At 36.5% G+C, this 23,746-nt stretch overlaps 1 protein-coding gene across 1 annotated transcript in view; it reads left to right on the top strand.

Moving 5' to 3' along the window:
• The window catches only part of LOC145302307 (A disintegrin and metalloproteinase with thrombospondin motifs 6-like), a 245,599-nt gene that overhangs the window by 216,740 nt on the left and 5,113 nt on the right, over positions 1-23,746 (top strand). Inside the window, exons 18-22 of the mRNA XM_080144646.1 lie at positions 1,203-1,366; positions 5,981-6,119; positions 11,837-11,966; positions 16,080-16,293; positions 20,973-21,152. Coding sequence (XP_080000772.1) covers positions 1,203-1,366; positions 5,981-6,119; positions 11,837-11,966; positions 16,080-16,293; positions 20,973-21,152 — 827 coding nt within the window. The remainder of the gene's footprint in view (positions 1-1,202; positions 1,367-5,980; positions 6,120-11,836; positions 11,967-16,079; positions 16,294-20,972; positions 21,153-23,746) is intronic.

Below are 23,746 nucleotides of genomic sequence, written 5' to 3'. Positions count from 1 at the left end.
AGCATTTGACGTCATTTTTACGCCTTCTGGGACTTTCCATGTGCCAACTATAGTACCTCCAATAATCCCAGCCCAAATCATAATCCCATCACCACCTTGTTGGCTCTTTAAACACTGATGACGATGTCATCCATCGAGGACCCATCCATTGCTCCAGCCATCTGGGCCATCAAAAGTGACTCGCACTTCATCCGTGAACAAAACTTTGGAAAAATCCGTTTTCATGTTGTTCTCTCCCCATTTCAATCGGTTTTGTATGTGAGGTTGCTTTAATGGAGGCTTTGTCACAGGCTTAACAGACTTTGCCACTTCTTTCAGAGGGCGACATCAAGTACTTTTTGAGACATTCTTCAATCCGGCTTGGTCAAAGACTTGTCGACTTGTCTTCCCAGGATTCTTAACAACTTCACGTTTAATTTGGAGTAGAGAACGGCGTGAAATAAATCTAGATTTACCTTTATCAGCTTTCTTACGTACCTTTGTAGGGTCCTTGACAAAGTTCTTTACAGTTTGTAACTTCTTATCATTTTCGATATTTCGAGGGTAGTTTTACCTTTTGCTAGCTGTTCTGTAATAGTACTCTTTTCAGAACTACTCAAACCACCTTTATGACCCATTTTATTGACGAAACAAACTGCCTTGTTAATAATTTGACATAGCTCAGCAATTACGATGGCAAGTTGTTTACATTGCGCCGAACAGTACGAAAATTTCACAGTACGCGCAGCTCAGCATTGCCAACGTTTCCGAAGCTTTTAATGCGAAACTACCAGTAAGTTTCTGAAACTGGTAAAAAAATGTTATCTCGGTCATAATTTGGCACGCAGTGTAAAATGATTAAAAAAAAAAAATGAAATAATATATAATAGATGTTGTATCGTACTAAAATTATTGATCAGATGTTATTGTGTGTTGTGTTTTTGCGTGTTGTGTTTTTGTGTGTTGTGTTTTTTTGTGCTGTGTTTTTGTGTGTTGTGTTTTTGCGTGTTGTGTTTCTGTGTGTTGTGTTTTTGTATGTTGTGTTTTTGTGTGTTGTGTTATTGTGTGTTGTGTTATTGTGTGTTGTGTGCATTTCAATAACAACACATCACAGTCAAGCTGAACCCATAGTTTTCCGTTGCTAGTTGGAGTGCTCAAATCATATTTGGTTCTTTTTTTATTTTTCTAACAAGATTAATCCCAACTTTTGTTACTTTTATCAGCGCTGAAAAATGAAGGAAGCGTTTATTACATCAATGGAGGCTGGACAATCGACTGGCCTCGGAAATTTGCAGTCGGGGGAACGATCGTCCATTATGATCGGCCGCCAGACGAGCCGGAATCGTTCTACGCTTTGGGACCAATTAAAGAAAATTTTGTTGTGATGGTAAGTTTTTCTGGAACTTTCACATTTACGTGTGACATTTTTTCAAAGATATTCACGGTTACATGTGGCATTTTTCTCGAAATATTCACATTTATATGTGGCATTTTTTCTGAAGTATTTACATTTAACATGTGACATTTTTTTGTGAAATATTCGCATTTATGTGTGTCGTTTAAAAAAAATATTCTCAATTACATGTGGCATTTTTTGCGAAATACTCGCATTTATATGTGGCATTTTTTGTGAAATATCTACATTTATATGCGGCATTTTTTTAAATATTCGCAATTACATGTGGCATTTTTCTGAAATATTCGCAATTACATGTGGTATTTTTTGTGAAGTATACACATTTATATGTGGCATTTTTCTGAAATATTCGCAATTACATGTGGAATTTTTTGTGAAATATCTACATTTATATGTGGCATTTTTCTGAAATATTCGCAATTACATGTGGTATTTTTTGTGAAATATACACATTTATATGTGTCATTTTTTTTTTAAATATTCGCAATTACATGTGGCATTTTTCTGAAATATTCACAATTTCATGTGGCATTTTTTGTGAAATATACACATTTATATGTGGCATTTTTTAAATATTCGCAATTACATGTGGTATTTTTTCGTAATTATTCACATTTACATGCAGCATATTTTGTTGTTTTTGAATTACTATTAAGCGTTTCTTTTTATAAATCTTACAAACTTAAGCGTAACCGACCAATCGTTATTCCATCGTCTATAAAGATAATTGGACACATATATGTTGTATATTTATATGCAATGTAAAAAGAAAAACAACGAATACTTATGTATAAACTATAAAATATGACCATTTTTTTTTGATTGTGCGGCCTACTATTCTCATCTTGTTTGTTATTCTCACAACGTTTCGGCTGATGTAACCTCCAACATTCTTTCAGGTGTATCTTCACAATGGCTCTTATTGGTGGATGGTGAAAAATAAATGTTATTTTTCTGTTTCCAACTGGCCATAATCTTTGAATTCAAAATGTGGGATTTTTTTTTATGAAACGTAAAAAGCATCTAGTCATTTTTGTATCAATTCGGGTTCGATTTAATATAATTTTTCTGAATTTTTTAAATGAAGATTCATAATTTGGATCACTTGGAGTGTTCAGATTATTGTTTTCATTTTGGTTGACAGTAATTATGTTGTGGCGGATAGTAAAGTTAGTAAAAGTTGTATGCGTAGAAGATACCCGGGGGTTGAGGGAGTTGATATCACAAATTTAGTCGCCAGTCACCTTCTGTTGAGCCGAATTCGAATCAGTTAATATAATAGTTTTGGTTACACATGGATTTGTCCTACACACACAATGTAACAATGCTTCTATTGCATATTGATTATTTAGCGAAGTGATATATTTTCCCCTGATATGTACACAGATATTCTTACAGTTGTTTCAGTGTCAACAACATCATGTTTTACTTCCGGTGTGAATCATCATTATGCCAGATCAAACATACCCATTCATGTGTCTCGACACATCTTCTATCATTATATGTGATCAGTTTTCTATAATAGTCAACCATATAGGAGCCTATTCGTGACCAGACACACACACACACAGACGTTCAGTTTTATATTATATATATATAGATGTGTGCATATAGTGTATATATATATATATATATATATATATATATATATATATATATTATGTCTCGGAAGTAGAGTGAAAAGCACATCTTATTTTTCTTTTATTAATATTATTTTTTTCCTTGTACACACTTTTTTGTGAATTATTCCACGGATTTCTGCCTTTGGATTATTATGGACCATCTTCTTCCAATTACGGGATTTCTTTGGATTTTACTTGTACAAATGGAAACTCTTTTAACTTTCTTGAAGTTTTACATTTGGATTTTACCGTCACTGTATTTTTTATCTTCCACCAGACTATCCATTAATGTATAATCACCTTTTTCTTTACCATATTCCCTCTGCTTAACTTATTTTGTTTTCAAGTAAGATCTTTGACTTATTTGTTGTTTCATCAAATACTTCTGCATGCAAAATCCGATCCTGCATTTTGCTAATTCCTACCCTCTGATGAGAAGGAGAGTATTCTTCGAAACTCCGTGGATTAAGGACTATCCATTTATCAAGTGTTTCCTTTTCAGATTAAATATGTTTTTAACTCATTTCAAAGTGTTTTTTAACATATTTCATTAACTGTTTGCTCATATTATAAGCTCTATTTCCTATTTGGTATTATCGAGCTTTTATATCTGGCTGAGATAATTTTATAAATATTAATTCTTTAATATTTATACTTTACTTTAATTTTACCATCTTGGATCATTTTGGTAAATTCAATTGTAATTTTCATTTTATATATATATATATATATATATATATATATATATATATATATATATATATATATATATATATATATATATATATATATATCCGACGTAGCCGCTAGCCGTCATCTCGAGGCCTGGGATCTAATCCAGACGCAACTGGGTCTGCTTATGTTCACATGCGTCACATGTCATTACACGAATTGCTAGCATTTTAAACTAGCAAGCAAGATGTCCACCTATTACCTTCGCCACATTCTCTCTTGATGTCGTAATCACAAATAGTGCAACTAAAACTTTGTTGGCGCAATGTGTCATATACACTGTCGCTACACGGAGCTCTCCGCAAACAGGAAAATGACCAACTAGTTTTCTGCATACTGAAAAGATCACTCGCCGCAACAAGGCTGTTGGAAATTCTGGAGGATCTCCTCCTAGTGTTCATGTGTTCACCGTAGTCTACCTCCGCCATTATGAATGCGCAATCCTAGTACTTGTGCTCCTCGAAGCCGGGCCAGTCTGAATTATTCCAAATGTATATTCACTTGATCTACAGATGCAAGACATAAATTGACGATGTAGAACGACGTGGCTCTATGTATTGACGTATGCTAAGAGATTATTGAGTTGATAATGGATCGCATTAAGATCGGCGCAACGTTCAGGCCAAACCCAAGTCGCGTGAGGCAATACTTTCGTTCCTTCAAAAAGGGCAACAGTGATTTATGTATGTGCACCTGGAGATCGACCTTCTTTAGGTCCAATATGGCAACATTGGAGCCTTTACATCGCCATTCCCCTAACTTCTGTACACATATGCATTTGCCATAAAAGTGTGGCTGAAGTAATTGAGCTCCCTGTAGTTCGCACTTTGTTCTTGTTTTTCTGAAGTACCACCATAACGGAATTAAGACAGCTGGACCGAGCACCTTTTCTGGATATGACTACAACCATCCATTTTTCGTTCATAACTCCAGTTCTTTTTCGTATTCTGCACAAATATGCCTGACCACGGGGTACTCTGGCATTCGATTCTTTCGTTGCCCTGATGTCTGCATACTCGTCCATTTCCAAAAGGTAGTTCACGTTTTATTTTATTGTTAAAATTCGGTACTGAAGAAGAATTCGTCGATTTCGATTGCAGCACACCTGAACACGTTCTCCATGATGAAGTAGACCTCACCAGATTCAGTAAAATGCTCCCTAACTTCTTAAGGGTGTCGAAATCCAGTAAAAAAAATCGCTTAACAGTTTCATTCGATGACTAAGATCTCCAAATTCAAAGGACACACGAATGCTGCCCACTTCAGGCTCAAATTGGTCGGTTCCATGGCATCTAATAACCTTTTCATCTGCGGTTATCACTTTCACTGTCTGGTGTCTCGACCGGCGGCATAACGCTTTGTTAATCAGAGTTTCGGAATAACTGGTGTCAACCAGGACCGTGTATTATCGTCCGTCCATGAGAACACGGAAGATTAGATGCGTCTTGTTTTTATTATTTATATGGAGAGTAGACTGACGCTGATGCCTTTCCTCTCGAGTTGTTTCCCTGGAATTTTGAAGCAAAGTCAACAATCTCGGTGCACTTGAAGCATCATAATTTCTGGCGCGATTTCCAAATTCTTACCCCATCAGGCTGTCTTGTGCGGTTCTGGGAACTATGACTTTGGTCACTGCACCCGTAACAGATGATCCCTGTTCGGGCATAACGTTTGATCTTACCTAGAGGTGACTGCGCGGCTGCGACAGTGCCTTAACTCATATCTTGTGTGATACCATCGCAAATCGCGTCAACAAATCGCCCATAGTCAAAATTTCAATGTTCAGTGTCAGATTCAACTCTGCTTAAACGTCGTTGGGGAATCTCGTCACAAATGCTAGTTTTCTCGCCACCTAGAACTATTTTTCAATGAATCCAGTAATTTCTGCAATTTGTCATATTTTGTTGGCGTATATTTTAATTGTTGCATCTTTACACAGAGAATGCAGCGTCTGCAAAAGCGTCGTTTAATCGGATTTTAATCAAGTCGACGCTCATCTGATGACCCTCGTCCATGTGCAAATAGAGTTGGAGTGCGTCTCCCTCCAAATATAACAGTACAAGGCTCGCTGCATCATCTTTTTTTGTTGTAGTTTTGCTACTAGTTTTACCTTCTTGATTCAGTTCAATACGTCTTCATCGCAATATTTAAGTTTCACGTAAAATATCAAGTCTTTATCGATCAAATGCTTTACCTGTTGAATCATATACTTTTTTCATTTCAAAACCAGATCCTTCTACAAGAAACAAATCCAGGAATTACTTACGAATACACCGTTCCGTTTAGGCCGAACGACACAACGCATGACGTCACCAGATATAACTGGAAGCACACGGATTGGACGGAATGTTCCAAATCTTGTGGAAAAGGTAAATATGTTTTTCGGGATTTGTTCAAGAAAATTTGAACTATTGACAATTACATAGGGTGAAACCCTCCTTAAAAATTCCATCTTGAATCAGAAATATAATTTATAATCTTATCTGCAATCCAACCATAATTTGTTGCACATAAACGTTTGTCCATATCTAACTTGTCCAACAAGTTTCAATCATAAATATCCAACAGTCTTTGTTTTAATGCCATTCAAAAAAAGCACATCTTGAATAGAATATGCAAAATTATCTTTCCTTATATAAATTTTGCTTCTGATGAGCATTTTCTGCCCAGGAATATTCTAAATACTGTTTCACTAAACTTGATCGTTGAGATAACGTAAGAGATTAAACAAACCTAGGAGGTTATGGTTCGGTGAGTATGAAGATTAATCAGGATCATCTCTTACTGATGAGACGATCATATTGAACGACATAAAATGTTTATTTGTATTAATTATAGTAAGATTGCAGTCAGTATTGTGAATTTGATTAAAGATTCCTTGGGTGGAATTTTGGGAGTGACAGGTTGCCTTGATTATGCACAATTGTGGTGAGTATAAAAAGAATTGTGAAAACAAGAAGAAACAGCAGAGTATGTCGGATACATGAACTATAGAAGTTGCCAAAACGGCGTTTTTAGAAATTTTTAAAGATAAACATCTTATGAGTATATGACTAAACATGCAGTAATAATATAATTTTGCAAACTTGTTGGTCGCAATGTGAAACAATATTGTAATGAATACCTTTTGAAAAGTAAGAAATGACCAACTAAGTAAACTTGATATGTGGAATTTGGAAAATCATTATATAATATTATATATGCTCTGGAACTTAACAAAAAGGTATTCATTGAGCTTGAACGTTTTAAAAATTTTAAATTAAATTTTCTTTTCATTATAAAACACTTTATAAGAGATTTTTTAATCCATTACGATTGGCATATACAAACCGATTACGTTTCAAGTAAATGATTACTTTCACTCTCTCTCTCTCTCTCTCTCTCTCTCACTATCTTCCTCTCTGTATATATATATATATATATATATATATATATATATATATATATATATAAAGATCTTGTAATAAGATCTCACATGCGTTGGGTGGACCACGTGGTTCGAATAAAAGATTGAAGGCTGCTGAAACAAATTTTTTATGGGGAGCTGGAAAATGACAAGTACCCTCAACATAAGCCTAGAAAAAGGTTCAAAGACTGTACGAAGAACAATTTGAAAGTCCTGCAAATCAACATCGACACGTGGGAAGAGCTTACTCTGCCAAGGCCGAAGTGGCGAAAGTTTGTGCGTTAAAATTGTGATGCTCTAGAGAACAGAAAGCAGCCCACAGTAATCTGAAGCGAAAGTTCAATTGATGACACAGAGCTGGAAATGCGACACTTGTGAACGAGTGTTCTGTCAAAAGCTGACCATGTCAACCACTTTAAGTAACACAAAACTTCTGTTCTGGTCAACTTGTACTTATTAGTCCGAACCAAACAATCTGTTAAATAGGCAGCAAAGTTTGCAAGTCTATTGAACAGATTGAGAAGACATAAGATTGTTCCTAGGAATACCTATTAGCCTCCATAGCAAGACAACTCAGTGGAAATTGCTCAATTTGTTTGTTACATCTGCTTCAAAATGTGAAAATCTGCGGCAGGGTTACAGAGTCATCTGAGATGGCATGGACGATGAGATGAAGATTATTATTATTATTATTATTATTATTATTGTTGTTGTTATTGTTGCTACTACTACTACTACTACTACTATTTTTACTATTACTACTATTATTATTATTATCATCATCATCATTATTTTCTTTACATTAACGCAAATCAATCCAACCGACCCCATCTTTAGAATTGCGAGAAAAAAAACATCAATATTTCTTTATAGAGATAAAATAGAGAATAGTTAGCCGTCAAAATGTAAAGAATGGTTTTCTGAACAGTAGCGTTATTATGTAGATACTTAATCTTGACATGAGTGGAAACCTCTTTAGGCCATGCCATTTCAAAGGTAAATGCTTCTTATCAGAAGAGGAGAGAAAAAAAACAGCATTATACAAAAGAAAAAAACACAGATTTTATATATTTGTATCTTTGCTCCTCTTAATCGAGTTGAGCTTCATCTATCGAGACAAGTTGGCTCTTTCTCTCTGAAAATAATTTTTTCAAATTAAATTTATCTCTCTCTTTCATTCCATCTTTCTCTCTTTCTATTTCTCTCTCTCTCTCTCCTTTACACACACACACACACACACACACACACACACACACACACACACACACACACACATACACATAAGACAACGCACTAAGTTCTGCATCAAAGTTTACTAAGTTTTGATTGAAAGTTGTTGAAGATTCTATTACGTTAGCTTTCAAATCGCAGTGACTTACATCCCATTGAGAATCTGTGGAACATTGTCACGAGAGATATTTATTCTAATGGAAGGCAATTTAACAGTAAGTATGACATATTGGAGGCAATTAAAGTTAAACAATTAACCTGCAACTAAAATTGCAAATCTAACATCTAAAGACTGCTAAAAGTTATTGAAAAGAAAAAAAAAAAACATTTGTGCAATAAATTTTCGGAGATTCTTTTATTTAAGAAATTGACGAAATTATTCTAAATCTTTTTATATTATGTTTTTAAATCTTACAATCTTACAATGGTATAATCATGTAAAAATATCAAAATAAACACTTGCAAATAAACTACTAATAAACAAATTAGTCGATTTTATTAACAGTAAAAAAGTTTTCCAAACAAAGACAATAGTTTTCTCTATCGCTATATATAAGACCTTTAAACTGTAGTAGAATGGAGACAAAAATGGTCACATTCAATGCTGCCAAAACTATGCTTTTCCCCCTCAATAATTAATCTTCTCAACCACCAATAGTTATCGCTAATGATACATTACCTGAGAATACTTCTTTCAAACTCCTCGGCTTAACATTCACAGGGAACATGAGTTGGAACAGATACATTGAGAGCATTGTCAGGGCTGCTGCGAGGAAGGTGGGCTCTCTCTACCGTGCTAGTAAGTTAATTACACCTGAGTGTATTCTGTACCTATACAAAGCCACCATTCGCCCATGTTTGGAGTATTGTTATCGCATTTGGGCTGGTGAATCTGTTACTAGTCTCTCGCTCCTGGACAGGGTTCAAAATAAAGTCGCCAGCCTAATAGCCCCTGGATTGCCATCTAAGCTTCAGTCTCAGTCCCATCGACGAATTGCAAGTTCTTGTACCCTCTCGATGTAAATAACCCTGACAAACCCCCACAAGCAGCAAAATCCCACCCCGACACAGTAGAGATACCTTAATCTAAGAAAGCCTTCTACTCTAATAGTATCTTTTCTTTTGTTATTATTGCAATTTCACCCCAAACAAGGCATATTGCCACTTTGCTGTAGGGGGCTACTATCAGAGACATAAGCTACAGGGGTACTATGTGGGGAGTTAGGCAGCAAGATGTCGGTTCACGTTACACTTGAACTTCTGCATGTCAGTACAGTTGGGGAAGCAGGAACTTGGAAGGGAATTCCAAAGTCCATCGCTTCTGGGGTAGAAGGCTCTTTTACATCTAGGGATCTCTACTGTGAAGGGTTGGGATTTTGCTGCTTATCGGGTTTGTCGGGGGTATTTACGTCGAGGGGGCACGTGCTTGCAGTTCGTCAGGGCGTTTACCATTGAAATACTTGTAGAACAGGCAGAGGGGTGCTACATTTCGTCGTTGGGACAGAGGCTGAAGCTTAGATGACAGTTCAGGACCTATTAAGTTGGCAACTCTCTTTTGAACCTTGTTTAGGAGCGAGAGACAAGTAGCAGATGCACCGGCCGAAATATGACAACAATACTCCATATATGGGCGAATGGTGGCCTTATAGAGGTCCAGGATACTTTCGGGCATTAGTAGCTTTCTAGCACAGTAGAGGGAACCTACCTTTTTTGCAGCGGTCCTGGCAATGCTCAATGTAATTGTTCCAACTCATGTTACCTGTGAACATTAGGCTGAGGAGTTTAAAGGATGTACTTTCAAAAGATGTCCATTGCTATTGGTGGTAGAGAAGGTTTCTTGTAGTTATTGAAGGAAACAAGTGTAGTCTTAGCAGCATTGAATGTAACCATCCATTTTTGTCCCCCGTTCCACTACAGATCGGAGGTTATCCTCTAGTGTTTTTGCTATTTCTCTAGATACGTGTTCATTTGTTTTCCTGTCGTGTCGGTTATAGAGAGTGGTGTCATCAGCATATATACCCATCTCACAGACAATTTTGTCAGGGAGGTCATTTATGAATATTAGAAATAATAGAGGTTCAAGGATAGACCCCCGATGCACTCCCGCATTTATATCATATTGTTTAGATGTACGACCATCGATCACAACCTGGATTTTTCTCTAATCTAAGAAGGATTTAATTATGTTTAAGATTCTTCCATTGATACCGTATGATCTGATTTTCCTGAGAAGACCTTCATGCCATACCCTGTCAAAAGCCTTAAATATATTTAGAGCTACCACTCTACCCTCCCCTGCTTTGTCAAGTGAATGGTATATACGCTCAGAGATTACAGTTAGGATGTCTGCCGTGGAATGGGCTTGCCTAAATCCATATTGTTGGTCGGTCAGAAGTTTAGCATCTGTAAGGTGATGGACTAGAGCCTGGTTAATTATGGACTCAAATATTTTGGCGAAAAGTTGGAGGAGGCTAATGGGGCGGTAATTTACTGGGTCAGTTCTTTCAACAGAATTCTTGAAAACTAGTAGCAGAAGCAGTTTTTAAGCATTTGTTGTAAAGTTTGAAGAGAACCAGCGCTTCTTCGGCAGAATACTTTTTTAATAGCACAGCTGGGATGAGATTAGGTCCACATGCTATTGAAGTGTCAAGATTTCTTATGATGGCATGCACCTGAGATGGGGTGATTTCCAAATCGTCCAGTGTGGCGTCTGTCCGCAAAGGAAAGTCAGGGAGGGAGTGGTTTTCAGGGTCAAGTGTGGAGTTGGAGGTGAACAGACTGGCAAGCATGTTAGCCTTCTCGGTTGCTGAGCAAACAACCTCGTGATTGTTGGATAGTGGGGGAATTGTTGAGTGCCCATTATTTACTACACTGTTGTAGATTTTCCGGAAGTCACAGGTTCCTAATTTCTGTGCTTCGATGCGTTTTTTGGTGGTTTCAGTAAATTCTCTCTTAGCTGTCGCTATTTCTTTCTTACAGTTATTTCTGGCTTCTATATACTTCTGTCTGTTTGAACTGTCTTCTGTCTTCCCCAGAACTGCTAGACTTTGGAACTCCCTTCCGGGATTCTGATTTCCCAACTGTACTGGCATACAGAAGTTCAAATGTAATGTGAATAGGCATCTTGCTGCTCAACTCCCTACATAGTATCCATGCAACTTATGACAGTTCCTTGTTTGGAGTGAAAATGTAATTAAAAAAATATTAAGTGGAATCTAAATAACATCATAAAGAGACTTTTTAACATTAAAGAAGCAAATTTTATAGTAATTCATAACTTGCATAGAATCTCTACACGCAGAGAGAGAGAAAGAGAGAGAGAGAGAGAGAGAGAGAGGGGGGGTAGGGAGGCGTGTATTATTATAAAAAATATACATTGCTTTCAATTTCAATTTAATAGATTGATTTTGGTTTATTTGAATTATTTCGTAATTTCAATCTGTTTTCCAGGCCAGAGCGTGTCCACTCCAATTTGCCAAGTGGAAGAAGATGGTTCACCGGTCAACGAGGCTTTGTGTTCCCCACAACCAAAACCTGGTCAATTAAATCGATGGTGTAATCGGCAACCTTGCCCACAACAGTAAGATGAATTTACAATTTTTTTGTTGTGTTTCAAATTACAACTCACTAAAGTGTTTGATTCCCTCAATAAAATTTGAACAAATCAGGAGATTAATGCGAGATAAACTAACTTTAATTTTGATGCACACGTTGTTAATAAAAAGACAAAATTCTAAACCAGATCGTAAGCAAATATAGTAAGTTCACCCAAAACGAAAATATAAAAGTCTATATGTCTGGACATATTTTGAACGTTCAAACAACGAATATAAAAAAGATTGGGAATTAAAAACAACACAAAAAGTCAGATATTGAAATAAAAACAATCTCCCACTGCAACAGTGAGTGGAATTACACTTTACTTCAGTAATTCATAAAATGCGTTTTTATTACAGTTACTCTCCGGAGTCAATACCACTTAAAAGGTCTCTCGCTGCTACATGTCCATCTAGCCTGATAGCTTTTCTCCTTTCTCCGACCGCATGCCGACCACAGCCAGTCCATTCTCGTCCTCGACTTTACACGCCCATTTTCTTCTACCCGCACTTTGCTTCTCCCGACCACGTGGCGCATTTTTCTTCCCTTTTTTCCTGATTCTTCTCGCGCACACTTCCTAATTTGCATATGCGTTTTTTTTTCGGCTACTGCTGCTGCTACTCTCTTCGCAAGCCAGCAATCCTTCGCTGCTGCTATTTTCCCACGCGCTCATACACACTGTGCTACAATACGAGCTGAACTATAACTGAACATTTATACTACCGTAATGTATTACAAATGTATTCAATATTGATACTTTTACTCTGATCGTCTGGACTCCAATCAGCATTTAAAGATAATAAAATAAACATCGAAAATGCATTAAATAAAATATCAATTAAAATTATTAATAAAATTAAATTAACGTAATTCAGTACGAAAAAAGTTTTTAATAATTACAAGAAAACGAGAAAATTTATATTATAATAATATTTGACGTTTGATATTTATCAAGTTGACAAGAAAATTCTTGCAGTCTTTAACTTTTAAATTCAGACGAACATATCTCGGCTTAAACAAAAATTTATTGATCGAAATAAGCACCATCAGAATTAACACAGTTTTACCAATGCAAAACAAGTGTATTTATGTCAGTAACGTAAAAATCTTGCGTTCTGGTGATGATAAAGTCGCTGAAGACGTTTTTGATATCGTTTAGGTTTTTAAAGCATTTCTCCCGCAGAAAGTTGTCGAGATGTTTGAAAAAGTGGTAGTTGGTAAGTGAGAGGTCTGGAGAGTATGGTGGATGAGGCAAAGTTTCGTAGCCCAATTAGTTCAGCTTCTGCAGGGTCGGAGTAACAATGGGTGGTCGGGTATTGTCGTGGAGAAAAAATAGGCATTTTCTGTTGACTAATGCTGGGTGTTGTCGAAGTTTCTGATGCTTTTCATCCACTTGTTGACAGTAATTAGTAATGGTTTCGCTTGCATTTAAAAAACTAAAAAAAAAACCTTTTTTCATTGCAAGTCACATCCCAGTCGAGAAAGGGTCGTTCTTGTTGTGTAAAACAAGGGAAGATGAAACTTCAAAACTTCATTTGGTTGTCGTTCAATTTGAGAGGCAACCATTTATCAAGTTTTTTTTCTCTTTCCAATCTCTCTCAAGTAGTTAGAAATAGTAATATACGCTATGTCTAATTCTCGAACAGCAGTGCGTGGAATGGCTTCGACTAAGACTCTTTAAAATGATATATAACTTAAAGGTATTATAACGAAAACCTACTTGAAAATACATCATTTGAAATCAAAATTTAAAAAATTTCGCAAGAAAATTTCTGTCAACCTAATAGTAGTAATGTTATATTATGGACTGCTTGGCATTGCCAAGTAAATTAGACGATTATTATTAGGCTTGTTCTTATTGGAAGTCTACATTTTTGGATGCAAAAATGCAATAAAAATAATGTTTATGAAAACGAGATATTTCGAATTTGATAACATAGAATGTCAGCTAAAATATGGAATTTTAGAAACAAACAGGGATTTTAGTTTTCATAAATAACGAATGGATTACGTGATAAAGATGAGGTATCTGTTCTTCTGTGCTATCTAGAACGTTGTCAGAGAGTTAAATAAAGAGAGTTATATATATAGTAGTAGTAAGTTATATATATATATATATATATATATTATGCCGTACGTACTCCCTACGTGTGTATATATATATATATATATATATATATATATATATATATATATATGTATATATATATGTATATATATATATATATATATATATATATATATATATATATATATATATATAGCCCTGTTTGGTTGTATCACAACGCATCAGTGCCGCTAGACTAGCACCTCTCCCAAGCCAAGGATTGAACCTAGAACCGTCGTGCTGACAGTCGGCAGTTCGACCACGGAAGCGATGCCCGCAAATAACCTCGCCGAATGCCTATTTTAAACAAACATCAGTTCACCACTTTTATAGTGCTCAAACCGCTTGCTTATAAACAAACAAACAATGAGCTTCGCATTTTTCAGCCAATTATATATATATATATATATATATATATATATATATATATATATATATATATATATATATATATATATATATATACGTAGGGAGTACATAGGGCATAATCACATTGACACACTGTTTCCCGTCAGATCACAAAAGTTAAGCAACGTTGAGCCTAGTTATTACGAAAATGGGTGACCAATTTGGGAATTCTAGGTGTTGTATGTAGGAGGTCGTCAACACTTCCCTTCAACAATGGTAAAATCCATCTCCCCTGACAGGGATATACATGCGACTGGGGACCACTTGTGAATTTTATACTCCCATGAAACGTCCTCCTTTTGAGGAAGCCAATTAAACCCGAATAGGGTTAGTGCCGACCGACATACGTACGGAGTTAGTCTGGAGAGTCTGGAGAATTTGACAATCAAATCCATTGTAGTCATTTGCATCTCAATAGCAAAATAGCATTCTGACTCATTAGTAGAAAAGTAAAGTTTGCACAATTTTCAATACTTTTTCTGACTATTATTTGGGTCTATTGAAAATTTTAGACAATCAGAAGCAATGCGGCATTTCAAATGTTCTCCCTACTAAAGTTGAGAGTCTACTCCACCTTAACATCAATTATAGCAATAGTGATGATGCCATGCATTGTTCAAGGCTATTGGAATGAGTGACCTTAGAATTATAGAACCGGTTTTAAACTTACGGCATTGGATATTCAGCAATTGTCAATCAGTTAAGTACCGATTACTGATAACTAACTACTAATACTTTGCATAATCGCGTTGATAAATCGGTTCTCATGAGATCACCGAAATTGAGCTACGTGGAATCTGGCCAGTATCAGATGGCTGACCATTTGGGAAGGCCAGACGCTATATGTAATCTTCTCATGACCGGGAGATACACGCAGCAGCTGAGTACCGCTTGTGATTTTCATATTCCCTATAAATTTCCTCCTTTGGAGGTATCTGGCTAGCTCAACTAATAGGTATTACCGGTTTGTATAAGTACTGGCCCAGATCGACGTTGCTTAATTTCTGTAATTTGGAATAAGTGTAACGCTCGAACCGTGTTCGTTGCAATTCAAATCTGTCTCGGACCCCCACGTCGCCCGACACCGTCGAAAAGGAACAAACAAACAAAAGTGAATAAATCCGACTCGGCATTGTTTTGTTTTAGTAAAAGACATTTATTACCATTACTTTCCAAACAATGTCTGACTCTTGTTTTTTTTTTTTCTAACTGATCATTTCGTTTGCCATGAGAATAACAGAACCCTGTCATCTCAACACCAGCTTAAAAGTTTCTCGGCGCCACCACGGGGCCACACATCCGTCTCACTCGGTTCCAGTTTTTCTTGCTCCCCGATCACGTGCTCTCCTTTTTTCTTTTTCTTGTCATGCAAGCCCGCGTACATTTGTTAATGTGCATAATGCTCAAACGGCTGCTGTATTCGCTAGCCATCTATCCTTCGGCTGCTGGCATTTTCATATGCGCTCATACGTACTCTGTTACATAAGCATCACTTTTTCTAATATTTGTCATCGTATGTTTGTTAATTAATTTTGTTTATATCTGAAATGTTTTATTTATGTGTAATTTTTCATCATCCAGGTGGCTGACAGGTAATTGGTCAGCTTGCACACAGACGTGCGGTCAGGGTGGAATCCGTCGGAGGACAGTGATGTGTGTCCAGGTGATTGATGACCACGAACGAGTGATTCTGGAAGAGAGAGATTGTATGGGGACCGGAGCAAAGCCGGGCATCGAAGAATCGTGCAACGTCCACGCCTGCCCTACTATCTGGGTGGAGTTGGAATGGTCCGAGGTAAGAACGAGAACCCTTTTGGGTAACCATTTTAAATGCAAATTGAAAATCCGTCAATCGTTTTTAAATTAAAAACTTCTCATGTAATACTTTTATTATTTCATGAAGATAATTTATAGAAGGCAACACAATGCAGAGGTGTAACGGATAAACACAAGTAAATTAAGGCATAAAGGTGGAATGAGTTGTCAACCAATTTTTTCACAAATTCGAAACTAAAACCATAAAATATTGAGTAACTCACAGAATACGAAAATATATATGGAGTCAGAAACTTTCTCTTTTCTTTTCCAAACGATAACTTACATGCTTGAAGACGGACAAAGGACAATCTGACCGAAATGTTAATAAAAAGTACACATAAAACTCAAGATGAAAACAATAGTCTGATCAGTAAAAGTAATATGAGTTATGCAGCTTCGCCTTTTTATTAATAAAAAACAGCAACGGTGTCCATTAGGTTGACAAGAAAGTTCTTGAGCGGTAGGTCTAGATATATCTAAGGCTTTTGACAGGGTATGGCATGAGGGTCTCCTCAGGAAGATTAGATCTTACGGTATCACTGGTAGAATACTTAACATAATTAAATCCTTCTTAGATAAGAGAAAAATCCAGGTTGTCCTCGACGGTCGTACGTCTAAACAATATAATATAAATGCCGGAGTGCCCCAGGGATCTATCCTTGGTCCTCTGCTGTTCCTGATATTCATAAATGACCTCCCCGATAAAATTGCCTCTGAGATGGGTATATATGCTGATGACACCACACTCTATAGCAGGCACGACAGGAAAACAAATGAACATATATCTAAAGTAATGGCAGAAACACTAGAGGATGACCTCAAATCAGTAGTGGAATGGGGACAAAAATGGATGGTAACGTTCAATGCCACCAAGACAAAACTGGTTTCATTCAATAATTACAGGAAACCTTCTCTACCACCTATAGCAATGGCCAACAACTCTTTAGCTGAGAGTACGTCTTTCAAGCTCCTTGGCCTAACGTTCACAGGAAACATGAGCTGGAACAATTACATCGAGGGCATTGCCAGGGCCGCTGCGAGGAAGGTGGGCTCTCTCTACCGTGCTAGAAAACTTCTAACACCCGAAAGTATCCTGTACCTCTATAAGGCCACTATTCGCCCATGTATGGAGTATTGCTGTCATATTTGGGCCGGTGCATCGGCTACTAGTCTCTCTCTCCTTGACAGGGTTCAAAAGAGAGTCGCAAATCTGATAGGCCCTAAACTGGCATCAAAACTTCAGCCTCTGTCCCATCGTCGAAACGTTGCATCCCTCTGCCTGTTCTACAAGTATTATAATGGTGAATGCTCTGAAGAACTGCAAGCACTTGTGCCCCCACGACGTGAACACCCTCGACAGACCCGACAAGCTGCAAAATCCCACCCCCACACTGTAGAGATCCCTAGATGTAAAAGATCGTTCTACTCCAGTAGTTTCTTCCCCAGAACTGCTAGACTTTGGAATTCCATTCCAGGTCACTGCTTCCCCAACTGTACTGACATGCATAAGTTCAAGTGCAACGTGAACCAACATCTCGCTGCCCTAATCCCTACATAGTGCCCCAGTAGATGTTTCCCCTGATAGTAGCCCCCTACACCAAAGTGGCAATGTGCCTTGTTTGGGGTGAAAATGTAATAAAAAAAAAAAAAAAAAATTTCAAATGATGTATTTTCAAATACGTTTTCGTTGTAATATCTTTACTTTATATATATCATTTTAAAGAGTGTTTTTCGCTCTACCTAATCATTTAAATTACAATCGTTTTAAAACGTTTATGTCTTTTTTTCAGAATTTTGAATACAAGATGAAAAAAAGAAAATTCACACATTTTTATTTCAATTCAAGCTAGGCCGAAAAGCTTCTGAAACAGTTTGCAATCTTATCGAAGCTTTTGGCCTAGGAACCACTAGTCAACGCACAGCAAAATGGTGGTTTAAAAAATTTCCTGGCGGCGACGAGAGTTTTGAAAATAATGAGCGTTGTGATCGGCTATCAGATATTGATAACGATCAATTAAAAACCTTAGTTGAAACCAATCCACGCTAAACTGTTCGAGAAATTTCTTCTGAATTAAATGTAGCGTATACGACGATTTTCAACCATTTGGGAGATATTGGAAATAATAATAAAAAAAGCTTGATAAATGGATGCCTCACGAATTGAACGACAACCAAAAGAAATGTCGTTATGAAGTGTCATCTTCCCTTCTTTTACACAACAAAAACGACTCGTTTCTCGATCGGGTTTTGACTTGCGATGAAAAGTGGGTTCTTACGAAAACTGATGACGCTCAGCTTTATGGTTAGATACCAACGAAGTTCCACGACATTTTCGAAACCAGAGTTGTACGAAAAGAAGGTCATGCTAACTATTTGGCGGTTTCATCCATTACAGTTTTTGAATGCAGGTGAAACCATTACGGCGGAAAAGTACCGTCAACAAATTGATAAAATGCTTCAGAAACTTCGACAACAACACCCAGCATTATTCAACAGAAAAGGCTCACTCCTCCTCCACAACAATACACAACTGCACGTTGCTAAACCAACATTGCAGAAGTTGAACAAATTGGGCTACGAAACCCTGCCTCATCCGCCATACTCTCCAGATCTCTCCCCTACCGACTAACACTTTTTCAAGCATCTCCACAACTTTCTGTGTGAGAAATGCTTCAAATACCTAAGCAATATCAAAAACGCCTTCAGCGACTTTATCACCACCAGAACGTAAGATTTTTCGTTACTGGCACAAATACATTTGTTTTGCGTTGACAAAAGTATGTTGATTCTGCTGGTGCTTATTTCGGTCAATAAATTCTTGTTTAAGATGAGATATGTTCCCCTGAATTTAAAAGTTAAAAACTGCAAGAACTTTCTTGTCAACCTGATATAAGCGTTTTTTTTTTTTTTAAATACTTTTAACACCACACTCTTACTTGAGTCAGTATGGTTCGATGAAAGTTTCGTATCGTATGATACTTCGGGAAAACTACTTTCCTCAGATATGTGCTAAAATGTGTATTCAGGAGCTATTGTAAACGTGAGCTGAAATAAATTTTAGTTTTAAAATCTATTATTTTTCTTGAAACTTGATGTAATGCCTATGTTAATATTTTATATTATTTCATTTATTATATTTTTTTTTATTCATCCGTGTATTTATAACTTTATTTGCATTTTATTTAACCATTTAAGAAAATGAAGCCGAATAGCATTTTTAGATTTCTGAAGGAAGTAAGATTGGTAGGAAATTATAAGATATCTTCATTCAAAATCCTAAACATTTCTATACTGATCCAGAACCTATCCAGGATCTCGTCGGCATTTTCTGACAAATTGTGGTAAGCAGTCGGAAAAGGTCGATGCGAACCCTGCCAGGCGATAAATTTAAAACTCTGGAAACAAAACACAATAATATTACTGTAAGCTTAATTATATGAAGGAAATATATTTTTTTCGATAAAAGTATATTAATTTTTTTCCAGAAAATGTTTCAAACACACACACACACACACACACACACGCATATATATATATATATATATATATATATATATATATATATATATATTAGATTACTATTTTTAAAAATAATAATAAATAATACGTCCAAATAAAAAATGGGCGACTTTCTAAGAAAAACACCGGTTCTCCGAGGCGGAGACATAGACATTACTATCGTTTAAAAAAATCAAAACAAAAACCACTTAAACAGATGAACGATAAAAACGAAGCAGTAAATCGTCTATGGCAATATAGCGGAGGGGATTAGGGCGCTGGACTGAAATACGTAAGGTCCAAGGTTCATGGAAACCCTAAAACCTGAAAGTATGCAAATCAATAATTTTTGATATTCTGGATAGTAATGTACTCTTTATACGTTTTATCTCTCTACATATCTATAAAAGTGAGAATGTGTGTGTGAGGACACTTCTCAACCTATATATTCAACGAATGTTTGATCTACGGACTTCAAATGGTGTATATAGCGTATTCAGATATGTGGAAAACATTTTAATCCGTTTCCATCCGGAAAAAGGCTGCTAAGGGGTCAAAATTTAAAAATTAATACATGAGGGTGATCGAATTTTCATTTTTTTAACTGTTGTACGAATGCGCATGCGCGGCCGTGAAAGATGACAGCTTCTTTATGTTAATAATTAAATAGGTAGAAACCATTTTGTTAGGATAGTGTCAAGTTGGTCTAATGGATACGTAATTGATTCATGTCTTTAGGTTTTGGTTTCGATCTCAGCTGGAGTATTTTTTTTTCAAGAAGTGAACTGTTTATAAAAAACATGTCTCAATGTTTGTATGAATTAAAATATAATATTTATGCGTATTTTACAATCCTTATAAAACTAAACATACAACTGCTATAAACAACTGCACATAGAATACTTAAACGAGTTTTTATCTTTGCTTGATTATCTATTTCGTTTCGTGCATTTTTTAAACTATAATCAACAGATATTTTCACCTTTAATTAAACGTTTGAATTACAAAGAGTATTTCCCTTTTGTATTACTAGTTCTCATTGTATATTTTAATAGTTTCTGTAAAATGCGTATAAGCTTTAAAATCTATTCATTTCGCAATCAAATTTATTGAATAAAAAACGCAGGAAAGATTTCATTCTGTTCTATTTCGTTGCAGTGTGCGCCATCTTGCGGTAATCGACGCTTAAAAACACGCAAAGTCTATTGCCTAGACAGCAACAGCCGTACTTATGTGGATGACGGCCAATGCAACCCAAGCACAAAACCACCCAGCCAAGCGTGGTGCAAAAGTACGAGCTGTGAGGGTGCGGATTGGGACACAGGGCCTTGGGGAGTGGTAAGTTTCAATATTAGGATTCCAAAATGGTTTACAAATGTTGCTAGTGACAAAAACACAATCAACAATCGTTTTACATACGTGCGTGGTCGTTGATTTTTCATTTATTATCGTTGGGTTTTTTTACGTGTGATTGTGATGTTCTGTTTCAATTTGAATCTACTCATGCGCAGAACACAATGGAGACTTATTGGTTTTGAAATGTTTTATTTGGAGAAGAGTTGTTTACGAGAGAATAGACCAATGTAATTCTCATAAATTGTTAACTTTTTTTTTTGAGAATTGAGGCACGCAGACGTCATCGGAATTCATACTAGTTAACATAATATCTACTTGCTGGCATAGGGTCGCAATATATAACACAATAAGACGAAACATGGGTAAGAAGAAATACAAATTTATAAAAAAAATATATTTGAAAAAAATGTTATTTAAAAATTATGACAACTCGACGAACAATCGGAAAGTGAGTAGCTTTCAGAAAAGTCAGTGAATTTGACGTGATATGATGTAAATAAGTGTTATATAAGATAACACGCAATAGTTACGCGAGAAATGAGACTCAACGAGAACATACAGGGTCGACATTTTAGTTCAAGTCTTGCTATGGTCAGCCACATCGATGCGCCTGAGTATACAGTGAAACACATGTACGTGAATAACTATTTTATCTATAAATGCAACAAAATATATACATCCTTAAAAATATAGATGGGCGAGAAAGATGATGCAAGGGAGTTAACTGTTTCTCAAAACAATTTGATGCATCCGTTCAGTATCGAAAGACAAAAGATACCCTATGTATGGGGTAGCTGTACGTGTAATTGTGAGGCATGGGTTGCGCCATAACCAACCTCACCTCTCCCGAATCGGCACTGTTTGAGTCCAGTGGCAAGGAGAAGTCCATGACGACTAGAAACAATGCCGAGATAAGCGGAGAGCATATACAGCACCTGGAAGTCCGAAATTGTTACCCATTTAATACTGACCAGGTTCAACGTTGCTTAACTTTGGTGATCTAGCGGGAACAATTAAGGAACTGAATATCGTAAGAGAACTTTCATAAGCTGTCATTATCCATAAAAACAACAAAAGTCGCCGTACAAACAATATATACATCCGGGGCTTCTATAGCTGAACATTTGCTTAAAAACCCGGCATGTGCCACGAACTCTATTCTGAGTCATGCTCATTCAACCTATCACCTTAAGATCTTGGAGACTATTCACGTTCGTTTGAAGAAGCTTTCTCTCTGCAAGCTGAGGGAATGTCTCTTAGGTTTAGACGTGATCAGTTTGTAGGTGATATCATACGTTTCGGTATTTTAGACTTGTAGTGTATCCCGTTTTTTTTTTTATATAAACTATATCGCAATTTTTTTAAACGTATGAATCATGAACAAAATCACCAAAACGGGGCCTCCTGTCATGATTGCAATAATTAAATTTTGTACCCTGCATAAAATTATGATATATATATGTGTGTGTGTGTGTGTGTGTGTGTGTGTGTGTGTGTGTGTGTGTGTGTGTGTAACACGGCATAATCACGTTGACACACCGGTTCTCGTCAGATCACCGAAGTTAAGCAACGTTGCGCCTGGCTAATACCAGATGGGTGACCATTTGGGAATTCTAGGCGCTGTATGTGCTCTCCACTTATCTCGGCATTTGTTTCCAGTCGTCTTGAATTTTCAACTTGCCACTGGTATGCAACAATGTTGACTCAGGATAGGCGTGGTTGAAGATTGCGCAACTCTTGCCACATAAATTTCACGCGCAGGTACCCTTACAGTGGGTATCCATAGTCTGTCAAGACTGAAGGAAGCCTTATATATATATATATATATATATATAAGAGTATAGCCAGCAACGTTTGTTGATTTTTAAGACTTATTATTTTTAAATATTTTTATAACACGTTTTGAGCCTTATTTAGCTCTCTTCAGATATTTTTTAGTTAAAGGTTTTTTAGTTAAAAGATTGCTTTTTGGTGAAAGGTTTGTGGAATTCCATTTTGGAGATAATTTTAGTTCAGTTAGCACCAGTGTGCTTTTGAAAGATATGTGAATATGAGTCTGGGTGTCTCCAACGGGATTGGTTAAAGATTCATACTGTGAGGTTAGTGTTAAGCCCATTTGGTGGATGGGAGGTGTTAAGTACATTTGGTGAATATTTTTATGATTTTTTTCTTTTTGATGTGTGTGTCAGTGCGTGTGTGCGTGTGTGCGTGTGTATAAGGATGAGCGCTTGTGTGTTGTGTGTATGTATGCCTATGGGTTAAAATCAGTGATTTCTTCTTTTCACATATGCGTGTGTCTATGTATACACGCGTGCCTGTGTGTGTGTCTGTGCGTGTAAGATGGGAAGAGAGAGATAGAGAGAAAGGAAGCGTGTATGTGTTTCGATATCCTTGATTTGATTTGTGCATGTGGGTGTATATATGTAGGTGTATGTATGTGTGTGTATATATGTAGGTGTATGTATGTGGGTGTATATGTGTAGGTGTATGTATGTGGGTGTATGTATGTGGGTGCGCTGTGCTGTGTTTGCTGATGTGTTCCTATTTACTTGTCTATATATATATATATATATATA

Source organism: Euprymna scolopes, chromosome 2 (genome assembly GCF_053919585.1).
Source record: "Euprymna scolopes isolate OS-2025 chromosome 2, ASM5391958v1, whole genome shotgun sequence".
NCBI classification, from domain to species: Eukaryota; Metazoa; Mollusca; class Cephalopoda; order Sepiida; family Sepiolidae; genus Euprymna; species Euprymna scolopes.
The sequence above is the reverse complement of the archived record's forward strand: the minus strand, read 5'-3'. Positions and strand labels throughout refer to the sequence as shown.